Source organism: Pollachius pollachius (assembly GCF_949987615.1).
Source record: "Pollachius pollachius genome assembly, chromosome: 9".
Lineage (NCBI taxonomy): Eukaryota > Metazoa > Chordata > Actinopteri > Gadiformes > Gadidae > Pollachius > Pollachius pollachius.
Genome location: NC_136942.1, coordinates 20,827,370 through 20,838,873, shown reverse-complemented (window position 1 = coordinate 20,838,873; position 11,504 = coordinate 20,827,370). Strand labels below are relative to the sequence as shown.

Below are 11,504 nucleotides of genomic sequence, written 5' to 3'. Positions count from 1 at the left end.
TCAAATAATGTAGATCGTAAAGATAAATAACTTTGTAACCATCGGCATATTTTAAAACTACAATTATAAAGATGTGTGTGTATGCATAGTCATCTGGAAAGTAGTTCGGTCGGTTGTCATCTGCACATCGCCAAAGAAAAAAATAGTGCGAGTTTAATAGTGTCATATTTCTTTAAAAGTTGTTTTTTTCTTATGTTCTTCTTATTTAGATATCCTCATAATCATTGAAGATTTATACACATTGAACTGTTTGTGTCAAATCTATGGGAATGTTTTTATAGTTCTTGTCGGAACTCGGAAGTGGATACTTTTTCAGCGGAGGCATATATCATGTGGGTTATTTTCCCTGCTTCCTTTTCACTGTGGCCGCCATAGCGTGTGGAACGTGTAATACCGGCGAGCCGAAAATATTAAAGAAATATGGTGAGAATATACACTATTGTTGATTGAAAGCGAATATTTATCGTGTCGTGTGTTTCTGTTCTTTGTCTGTACGGAAAATGTGTCCCTTTCGCTCTGTAAGAACTATATTAGGATGGTTGAGCCTTGAGTAACGTATGCTATCAAAGCTAGCACAGGAGGCCATTTTGGTTACACGTGTGTTGCGTTCTGCAATGTGAGGGCATCGAAAAGTCTAACCGTTAAGGTGCGTTTATTGGAAATGCTTTAAACGTTCAAAACGTTAGTTAAGTAGAAGTACTCCTGTAAGTTGTCAACCAGTAACCTAAATCCTGTACGAAACGTGGCTCACTGCGTGTCATGTGTGCATGCTGTTGGGCAAGCAGGCCAGCGTTATAGGTGGCCATGGGGGCGCTGTCTCATGTTAGGCTATCAGCCATTTAAGATGAATTAATGTCCTACGGTTTATGTTTGATGTAACGTTGGATGTCTCCCCGTTATATCCTCGTTATATTTTCAAATCGGCCTTTTACCGTACATATCTTAAACTACATGTGTGGTCTGCTTACTTCAGTTCTGCAAAATTGTTATCAACATTCAAACTTTCTAAACTCCTAGGCTTGTACCCGTCCCTTGATCTCGGTTTACTCCGAGAAAGGAGAGTCCTCGGGCAAGAATGTTGTCATGCCGGCCGTGTTCAAGGCTCCCATTAGGCCCGATATTGTCAACTTCGTGCATACCAATATGCGCAAGAACAACCGTCAGCCTTATGCAGTCAGCAAACTGGCCGGTAAGTAACCTTTCAACTTATTTTTGGAACAATATTATACTTTATTTTCGACAGTTTAATTAGATTTCCCATTTGTATTATCCAGGACACCAGACGAGTGCCGAGTCCTGGGGAACAGGAAGAGCTGTGGCCCGTATCCCACGTGTGAGGGGAGGTGGAACGCACCGTTCCGGCCAGGGAGCCTTCGGAAACGTATCCTTTTCACCAGTCTTGTGGCTCATAAGTAACGTGCCACTCTTGGGGGCGCACACTTGCTATGATGGTGTAATTTGCGTCCTACACTGTGCCAATGACAGGTGCCTACTGTCTAATATTGGCACAGCTGGCTGACGAAAAACGAGTCTGAGCATGCTGGGTCCATGTTGCTGCATTTCAGTGGGTACATTTCTGCCTTTCATAGCCTTGACTGCTCGTGTAGATGTGTCGTGGAGGTCGTATGTTTGCGCCTACCAAGACTTGGCGCCGCTGGCACCGCAGGATCAACACCAACCAGAAGCGCTATGCCATCTGCTCTGCACTGGCCGCATCTGCCCTGCCTGCCCTGGTCATGTCCAAAGGTGAGTTTTCTATGTTGCTCAACACAGGTTTGTTTAATTTCTTCTGCATAAGGTAATGCAAAGTACAGTCATCCAATTCTGACTGTTATTATCAAAGCTCCGTTTTTTTGTCTCGAGAATTTACAGACTTTGTAATTCCTTCAGGGCACCGCATCGAGGAGATCCCCGAGGTCCCACTGGTGGTTGACGACAAAGTTGAGGGATACAAGAAGACAAAGGAGGCAGTGCTTCTGTTGAAGAAGCTGAAGGCCTGGAACGACATCAAGAAGGTAAGTCATAACACTTTAGGATGGCTATTACGGTTGCTGGAGGGAAAGCTGGGACCTAGTCGTTTTATTCTTTGCTTAATTATTGTGGTTCCATCTTTTGCATTAGGTATACGCCTCCCAACGTATGCGTGCCGGTAAGGGTAAGATGAGGAATCGTAGACGTATCCAGCGAAAAGGACCATGCATCATCTACAACCAAGACGCCGGTGTCACCAAAGCCTTCAGAAATATCCCAGGTTTGATTTGTTGTATAAATTCAAAGTGACAATTTTGCTAGGAAATAAAGTAGTGGTGTCGTTGGTTTTGTGGTTTGGCTATTGGACCGTCATTCCACTCCTGTCTTTTTTGCTCCAGTCTTTATTTACGTGTCCATTTCTCCACAGGCATCACACTGCAGAACGTTAACAAACTGAACCTCCTGAGGCTCGCCCCCGGTGGCCACGTCGGCCGCTTTTGCATCTGGACCGAGAGCGCTTTCCGTAAGCTGGATCAGCTGTATGGCACCGGCCGCAAGACCTCCACCATCAAGATCAACTACAAGTGTGTTGGAATCGGTTTCTCAATAACAGTTTCTCATTGGTGTTGCAGTGATGATCTTTTACTTCGGTCCGTGTTGTTGAATCAAACTGAGAATAACAGAAGTTCTGAGTGACTATTGCACATTTGTTCTGTTTAATAATACAAATGTTGGATGATATTGCTGAACTTGCTCTATCTGTGTTAGTCTCCCAGTGCACAAGATGACCAACTCAGATTTGAGCAGAATCCTGAAGAGTGAGGAGATCCAGAAGTCCCTGCGTGCACCAAAGTAAGCAATAGAAAAATCTCATAATCCATACCGATTCAGGCACCTGCAATTGAACAAAATTCCTCACACTGTGCTTATCTTTTGTTTATGCAGCAAGAAGATCAACCGCAGAGTCCTGAAGAAGAATCCTCTGAAGAACCTGAAGATCATGATGAAACTGAACCCCTACGCCAAGACGGCGAGACGTCATGCCATCCTCCAGCACGACCCCGCCGTAAGTAGCCTGTACCTGACGCTAGTCTGAAGACCAGGCTGGAGAGCGACTCCATTCTCACTTTGTTTTGTTCATCTTCACAGATCAAGGCCAAGAATCTGAAGCCCAAGAAGAGGCCAGCAAAAAAGACCAAGAAGGTTGCTGCAGCCCCGGCCCCAGCCCCTGCAACTGCATAAGTCTAGGTTCATACGGGCGGTTGGGTGCAATTCTGGTTTCCAATAAAGAGGCTCTCGTAAAAACATGGTCTGATTTGTGTTTTTAATGACAAGATTTAGGCACACTTACACAAAGTAATGAGTAGAGGCCAACAGCACATACAAAGCAAAAACAAAACAGAACTCTTAGAAAAAATGGATTGCGAATGCAATCCAAGGATTTGATAAATGATATATTCTCATTTGTCCTCTAAATGTTAACCACAAATATACACTTTTTAATTTAGCTTGTAAAAAAAAAAATCGTATTGGAACGGTGCCCATACAAATGTACTTCAGGGTGTGGAATGAAGCATGGCTGTGGTTCCGGTTGAATTAGTGTGCAGGGGGAAGTTGCCTGGTTACACCCCTGCACTGTGGGTGGGGGTCAAAGGCTGATTCAAGCCAATGGTGTTGCACAACCATCCAGCAAAGTCCACCTCCTCTACTTCAGACTCCTTGATGAAAGGGTGAACCTGGAATGATATGAAGTCATGAGTTGCGATAGGGGAGGGTTCTCTAAATGTATTGGTGCATGGAAAGCACTTGCCATCAATTGTTTCAGGTCTGCTCGTTCTGCTGGATTCTTAATTAGGCTGAAGAGAAAAGTGATGCATTAAACTGAGAAATTGGTCATTGTGTTTGTCACAATGGCCACTAGGTGGTAGGTTTTTCTAGCAAATGGCCCTACATTGTACATGGGCAACGACCCAGACAATTTTAACATTTATACTTCAATGGTAATCAGAAAATTGACAATGCATACCATTTATTTACAAAGTCCTGGAATTCAGGGCCGAATACGCCGGGTAGTTTAGGTGGAGGCTGTGAACAAGATGTTCCAATCAATGAACAGAAACGCAAGCAGTGAAAATCCTATTTCCAACTAATATGGGGCCTAATAACGGCCCTCAACTCACCTCGTTCACTATGTAGTCAAGCAGCTCAAAAATAGCCATGGGAGGTCTGCTCTCTGGGCCATGTGCTTATGAACAAGAGGAAACACTTGATATTATGGTGCATTGGTGTAATACACAGGGATCATAAAGCTGTTGTCGCTTCATATCACAGCTTGGTATGAAAAAGAAAAATATTTTCTTTAAGTCAGTAGTCAATATTATAATTACCAAAGCTTACATAACTCTTTACAAGTGAGCTTAGTCACTATCCCATAATACTCACAGTTCCCTGAGCGTCCAGGAGGCCGGGGCCTGGCAGAGCACTCCCCGGTTGGGGCTTCACCCTCCACTGGACAGCCAAAGATCTGCTCCAGCTCCCTGGAGTCAGGAGGTGGGATGGGGAAGCGGCCAATGGCCATCTCCACCAGGGACAATCCCATGCTCCAGATGTCCGACTGGACAGAGTAGTGAGTGCCCTGCAGGCGCTCCGGCTGGGACACACAGTTCACTTCATAGTTCATTACATAGTTAATTGATATTTGTTGCCATTGATGTTACTAACATAACCAACCAGCAAAAAACACAAACTCAAATCAGATGAATCAACTTATAAACTGATGAAATCACTTAAAAAAAGGTGGGAACTACCAAACTAAAACTAAAGAGGACGTCATCACAGCCCTGGTTCAAGTGCTGATGTGTCTGACTCCTCTGGATATGTTAGGCTCAGCCTCCATACCAAGGTTAAGAAGCCTAAGTGGTAGGCCGTGCTTGGGCTGTCAGGGCACTTCATGGAAGCCATGAAGCCCACTTTAGGCACTGGACATAACGTTTTGCAATGTCTAATGAAAGTAGTCGATTATATGATTGTATGTCGAGGTGGTGTCAAGCTGTGGTTACAGAAAAACCGTCAGCGTGTGATGAATACATGCATGCGCACGCAGCAGGCAGCAAGCACACACAGCCATTGGTGAACCCACCGACATGTAAGAGCGAGTGCCCACGAACGAGTTGGCCATGGAGTCGATGAGCTGTCCGCTCACACCGAAGTCACACAGCTTGATCTCCCCCCGGGAGTTCACCAGGATGTTGGAGGGTTTCACATCTGAAGAAGGAAGAAGAAGTGGGGAGAGTCTTCACCATGGAAACAAGCTTCTATAACGGGGCCCTGGTGGATGCGTGAGTGTCGGTTGGCACATTTCCTCACACTAAAACACATAACACACTTTACACACCACCCAGGAAAAACATTAATGCTCGGTATATCTCACCTCTGTGCATAATCTTGTGTTTCTCCCGCAGATAGGACAAACCTTTAATAACCTTGGAAGATAGATATTACATATCAGCAAAAACATACATAAGGGAGTGTATGATTAATCTTAAAATAAATAATGGTGTACTAGTACTAGTGCTGGGGTTGTTCTAGGGTGGGTGTGTTGGTTACCCACAGCAATGCTGACTTTGCCCAGAAACTGTTCCGGGATTTTGCCCGCTTTCTTCAATGACTGGTCCAGTGAGCCTCCATCCTAACAATCAGAGGAACTTCCATTTAACATAAATTAAAAACATTAAAAACACTTCTTAAATTCTTTTACTTTTCTCTATTAATTGAATGTAACCGTGGTCAAAATAAATACATTCGCTCACATAAACGCACATGGTCAGAAAGTGGGTTCAGAGGCCAGCCATATAACAACAACGGTTTCTCATGAGTCATACCATATTCTCCATACAGATACTAATTTCTCCATCACTGTAGAAGGCCCCGTAGAAGCCCACAATGTAGGGGGAGTTACACTCGTGCAGCACTTGCAGTTCCCGGATGATTTGGTTCCTGATGGCTGGTTTGATCTCTAGGTGGATCAGCTGGACGAAAAGAGGAACACACAAGGAGGAGGAACACACATGGTTCCCAAATTACATCTAGGTTAACGCTATGATATGCGATTATTTTTCACTTAAACAATCAACGATGTACCCACCAATTCAGCTGACTATCTTACATAATACTTTTTCACACGGCATTTTTTTTTGTTCTCTTTTAAGAATGAATTCTTTAAGAATTTCAGACTCAATTCCCTCTAGCTTCATCAATCCACTTCTTTTTACATCAACCAAAAGAAATGTAAGCTTACGCAATGAGGCAGTCAAACGGTGTGAGTACTGCTTGTATAAACAGGGATACGACCCATTGCATTCCTATCTATGGTTTTATAGGGACGAACCCACTGCGGCATATTACTGTTACCCAGCCTGGCGGTAGGCACTGCAAAACCAACACTTGTGTAATATGCAAATTGTTGACGCTTGGACAATCAAAAGCGGTGAGGGACTACACTAAGGCATCAGTGTTGCCATAGCAACAATTCGCCGCGAGCATGGTCACCTTGCGAGCCATGATGAGTCCGGAGGGCCTGTGGGAGACCTTGAAGACCACCCCTCCATTTCCGGCGCCCAGCTCACAGATCTTCTCGAAGTCATCGTCCTTCAGCTCCACCACCTTCTGCTTCTGTGTGAGGAAGGCCTCCAGGCGCTTACGCTGCTGCTCGTCCAACTCCAGCTCCTCCAACTTCTTCTGCAGAGACTCCAAGTTGGTTCTGGGAGAGTGAGTGAGTGAGTGAGTGAGTGAGTGAGTGAGTGAGTGAGTGAGTGAGTGAGTGAGTGAGTGAGTGAGTGAGTGAGTGAGTGGGTGGGTGGGTGGGTGGGTATGTGGGTGAGTGAGTGAGTGAGTGAGTGAGTGAGTGAGTGAGTGAGTGAGTGAGAGGAGAGAAAGAAAGACCGATAGACAGACAGACACAGAAAGAGAGAGAGAGAGAGAGAGAGAAGAGAGAGAGAGAGAGAGAGAGAAAGATAAAGATGGAGAGACAGAGACAGAGAGACACAGAGATACAGAGAGAGAGAGAGAGAGTGAGAAAGAGACACAGAGAGAGAGAGAGAGTGAGAGAGACACACGCACAAACAGAGATGGATACAAGCCATACATGTTTTGACATGAAGATTAGATCTTTGTTCCCTTGGACCTTTCTTGTGTTCACCAAAATAATCACAATCGCTTACAATCAGCTCTTTTTGGAGTGAGTCTGCCTCTATAATTTTAACATTAGTAATTCACTGCACACAATACACAACATTATGTATGATAGCTACAATTATTTCTAATTAATCTTCCATATGCAGCAAATATTCATAAAAACTCCCTTAAGCTGGCAGCCAGACAATAATGGCTTTGGTAGTTTGGTTATGGGTGTGTGTGTGTGTGTGTGTGTGTGTGTGTTTGTGTGGCTGTGGGTGTGTGTATGTTTGTCAGTGTGTGTAGCCAGTAGCCCCTCTGAGGATCAAAGCCCTCCCCTCACCATCTATCGTGTCACCACAATCATAAGGCCATTTCGTATAGTAAAGTCCTCAGAAAGCTTTTCTATCCCATTTATCATATTTTTCCTGCTTCTTTATAAACATCCTCCTCAACTACCATTTTTGGGTGGCTAACTAATCATAAAAAAAACGTAAATATACTGTATCTTAGGCCAATGAATAATAATATGGCTTTGTTTCACCACGTCCTGCATGAGAAACACTGGCAGTTTCAAACACAACATGTCACCCAATGATGACTTATAAATTCACGATTAATTACTAAACAAGGAAAAAAACACCATTACTACCATTAACATTCCTATGCTTCTATGCTTCCGAAATGGAGGGAGGGATTGCGATCTGAATCAAGACTTACAAGCCCTATGGGCCTTTATCACGGTGATTTACTAGTAGTGGTGAACACAGGTGTATCTTATGAAAGGGCCTTGCTAGCTCTAGCGGGACCCTGTAGTCATGCAGCCCCTATCATCAGACAGCTAACACACTCCAATCGAGCACACGTACACTGGGCAGTTTAAGACCTTCCATCTCAAACACTCTGTGAGGTGTGCTTTGCTGAATTGGTTCTGCTCGATATTGCATCTAGTAACACACAACGGGTTGAGATATCTGAATACCCCAAGAGGGATTTTATAGTGCTTCCTGTTGTGATATGTTGGTATGCTGTTGGTATTCAGTATCTGACATCTGTATGTCATGCTTTCAATCCTACAGCAGGGAGCACCAGAAAATAGTGGAACCATAACGCCAAACTACATTTTATTATCCTTTTTATACAATAAATCGTTAAATCTATGAGTGAGTGATTCCTGACAGAACGTCCACTGGCGCCTACAGACCCTTTAATAACTGAATGAGCTCTCTACTAGTTACACCTCTGTGATAAAGGCCAATACTGTTGGACACAGGGTAGGAGAATACATTTTCTTTTTGTGAATACTTGATCCACTAACTACAAAGGGAAGGAGAATATGGCTTTCCGATAGTCAAACTTTTTTGATTTACGATTTGGTCCTCTTCGTACCTTGTTAAATTATTTGGATCTTCTTATATTGTTTAGAATAGCATTTTCAGATTACTATTATGTAAACTGGCTTATCCCCTGCATATTTTAGCTTGTATTTTTTCTCGCCTTTTTGTGACTGAAAGACGTCCCTTTCCTTTGGAATGAATACAAATGTCTTCATCGGCTCAATGCTAACCAGAGGCTCATTCAAATGAAGTGCTGCTTATCATACAATTATTAGCAGTTCTGCACTCGATCACGACGCAACGGGCCGAGGGCGCTGCAGGTCTGTCCCTGGCTCCCCCACACACCGCCGCGCTCACAGGGTTAAGGGCCTTTATGTCTGAAAGCGGACCGGCATCACCATGGATACGGGCTGCAGAGTCTGACAGGGGGGCTGGGGGATGAGTAGTGTGAGTGAATGTGTATGGAGGAGGTGTGTGTGTGTGGGTGTTTGTGGACTCGGGGTGGTGGTGGTGAGGAGCTGCTGTAGTAAACGCTTCACCCAGTGTGATGGAGGCCGATACAAAGCAGAGCCAACACACAGCACACACCTCCCTCTGTATCGCTGCCAAGTATAAGAGGACGGCTCGGTCCTTAAGTGTCCTTAAGTGATTCACCCCCCCCCCCCCCCCCCCCCCCCCCCATCTGGGCTTTAAACACGGTTTTACAGCTCCTGACCAGAGATATCTCAGCAATCCCATAACTTTCCTGGTCTGAGCCACAGAAATCACAGATTGAACAGCTTGTCTGGCCTTTCACCATAGATCACAGTCAATTAATAACACTGACTGCTGTGGTGTCAAAGCAGTGATGGACATTTATTCCTTCATCATTCCGTCCAGCTGTCATTTCTGAGGTGGAAGATTTTCCAACATCATGGTTTAGTTAAGAACAATAACGGTCGGCAGCAGAAGACAGTGTGAGGCAGACATGGGGGGAATGTTGTTGTCAAAACAAATTAGATTCCTAATAGGTAAATGAGGTAACCTTGGTCAAGGAGCACTAATGCAACTATAGAGGATTTACTGTGATTGGCCTTTGTGCAAAAGTACTATACTATCGATCACGGCCTTTGTTCTAAAATGTCAATATAAAAAAGGTATGTTCTTGAATAGAAACCAAGGCAAGGAAAATGCAAAGTACGGTCCAGTACAAAAAACTTTGCATCGCTGAGTTATTTGCTAACTCATCGCTGAGTTAGCAAATACTTAGAGAAGTATTTGCTTATAGGTGTTTTATGTTGTTAACTGTATGTTATTTGTGTTGTGTTGTGTTGTGTTGTGTTGTGTGTATTGTACTGCTGTCTTGGCCCGGTTTCTCTTTTACAACAGATCATCTCAATGAGAGCTGGTAAAATAATGGTACAATTATAACAGAAAGGGGATTCCGAATAGCGCTCTCCACGAGACAGACTCCCAAAGCCCTGAATAATCTGCTGTATTCCTCGAGCTGACAAGCCTCTGCTTGGTCTGCCGCAGCCTTGCTTAGCAACACATTAGGAATGCCACCTCCTCTCTAACTTTACATTAGGCGTAGCTAAGTACTGCGTGGAGTCGTTAGAATCAGGAGCCAGTGCACTGTAACACATGTATACTATTGAGTGCTACCAACCAGAGTATTCGAGGAATGTCCAATACAATAAACATAGGTGATAGCACTGTGAAAGATATAAATGTATAAATTGCATTGCAGGAACCCTTTTTTAGTCTAGGAGTGTTAAAGTATTGCAAATAAATGCCTAATAATCAATTTGAATTCATAATTTTCACACAAGGCTTTTTGCAAATGAATTGAATGGTGAGTGGCTTTCTTGTACAGTACAGTCAGAACATGGAGCTTTAAGAAGACACATTTGTTGTAATGCAAATGATGCTGTCGACCTGATGCTATCTGTACATTCAGACCTCTGCAGCAGCAATTGAGCCATTGACCTCGCCCGTTGTTTCTATTGGAGGCTACTTTATTTACGCAGCAGGCTAATTTCCTTGTTATAACACGATGATAAAGTTATCCTTGTTCAAGATGTGCGGTCTGGAGCCACGGCGTACACCTTCAAAAGCGTACACTGTGTGACAGACGGGCAAGGAGAAGATCCGTACATTAAATAATATGTCATGATTAAGAGTTGGTCTAGATATAATATTTCCACTCACTCTGAAGCTCCGATGCCGTTAATGGTCTTCCCATCAGGAATCGGGTTAAGTTGGATAGGCTCAGGCTTCCTTCTTTTTTGCATCTCGAAGACAAATAGACTATTAATCTAAGGAATAGATTCACAGGCGTGAGCAATAGCGTTATGGGCCGGTGTCAAATAGGGATGATACCAAACAGAAAATGCTAGATAACTAGAAATGGATGAGATAGTATTGAAATGGTGTCATGTGTAAGCGTAATCTCACAGGTATTTCTGACTGCCTACATGATGGGTGGATGCGAACGATTTTCTGCGTGGTACGTCACCCAAATATTTACCTTCATCTTCCGGACAGCATGGCTTATGCCTGGCGAAGCGCGACCCCTACTGGTTACTTGAGGTATCTCCACCAATCCACGAACATGGAAGAAAACCACACGATATAGCACATGGAAGTTGTAGCTCGTGCGTTAGTGCAAGCCCCTCCAGTACCTAGGTTGTCAGTTCGACTCCTCATGTCAGAATTCTGTCACCCTAGTGTTTGTGGTCCATTGCACTGCAGGGCGAGAATGTGCGCTGCATTACCAGTGGGACTACATAAAATAAACACTTGATTCTCACCGACAAGATGCAGTAAGTTCTTCTGTTTCAGTGTGCGATAGAATCATACAATTGATGTACGCATCCGTCTCTTTTAAAATAGGCCTTGTACATTAAAAAATTTTACTTAATTAATAGTACATTTAAAAATGTACTATTAATTCGGAAAGATCACATCTGGAAGTAATGAACATTTAATCTATTAGCCGAGGATCCACTATTTATTTAACAAGTATCTTAAAATAAAAAATAA

General features: G+C 43.7%; 2 protein-coding genes across 2 annotated transcripts; one reads left to right on the top strand and one right to left on the bottom strand.

Moving 5' to 3' along the window:
* Nucleotides 1–353: 353 nt before the first annotated feature.
* Nucleotides 354–3,276, top strand: rpl4 (ribosomal protein L4). Its single transcript, XM_079743376.1, has 10 exons — nucleotides 354–423; nucleotides 1,018–1,189; nucleotides 1,275–1,381; nucleotides 1,608–1,746; nucleotides 1,891–2,015; nucleotides 2,122–2,251; nucleotides 2,399–2,555; nucleotides 2,740–2,823; nucleotides 2,917–3,037; nucleotides 3,121–3,276. Exons 1-10 carry the CDS (start codon nucleotides 421–423, stop codon nucleotides 3,211–3,213), a joined length of 1,131 nt encoding a protein of 376 aa, XP_079599502.1. The 5' UTR covers nucleotides 354–420; the 3' UTR covers nucleotides 3,214–3,276.
* Nucleotides 3,277–3,593: 317 nt separating this feature from the next.
* On the bottom strand, nucleotides 3,594–10,753 carry map2k1 (mitogen-activated protein kinase kinase 1; the record flags this gene model as incomplete). The annotated part of the gene is made up of 11 exons (XM_079744079.1): nucleotides 3,594–3,707; nucleotides 3,782–3,827; nucleotides 3,998–4,056; nucleotides 4,152–4,216; nucleotides 4,414–4,621; nucleotides 5,111–5,235; nucleotides 5,402–5,453; nucleotides 5,582–5,659; nucleotides 5,853–5,999; nucleotides 6,520–6,730; nucleotides 10,671–10,753. 11 exons carry the CDS (start codon nucleotides 10,751–10,753, stop codon nucleotides 3,594–3,596), a joined length of 1,188 nt encoding a protein of 395 aa, XP_079600205.1.
* Nucleotides 10,754–11,504: the final 751 nt, after the last annotated feature.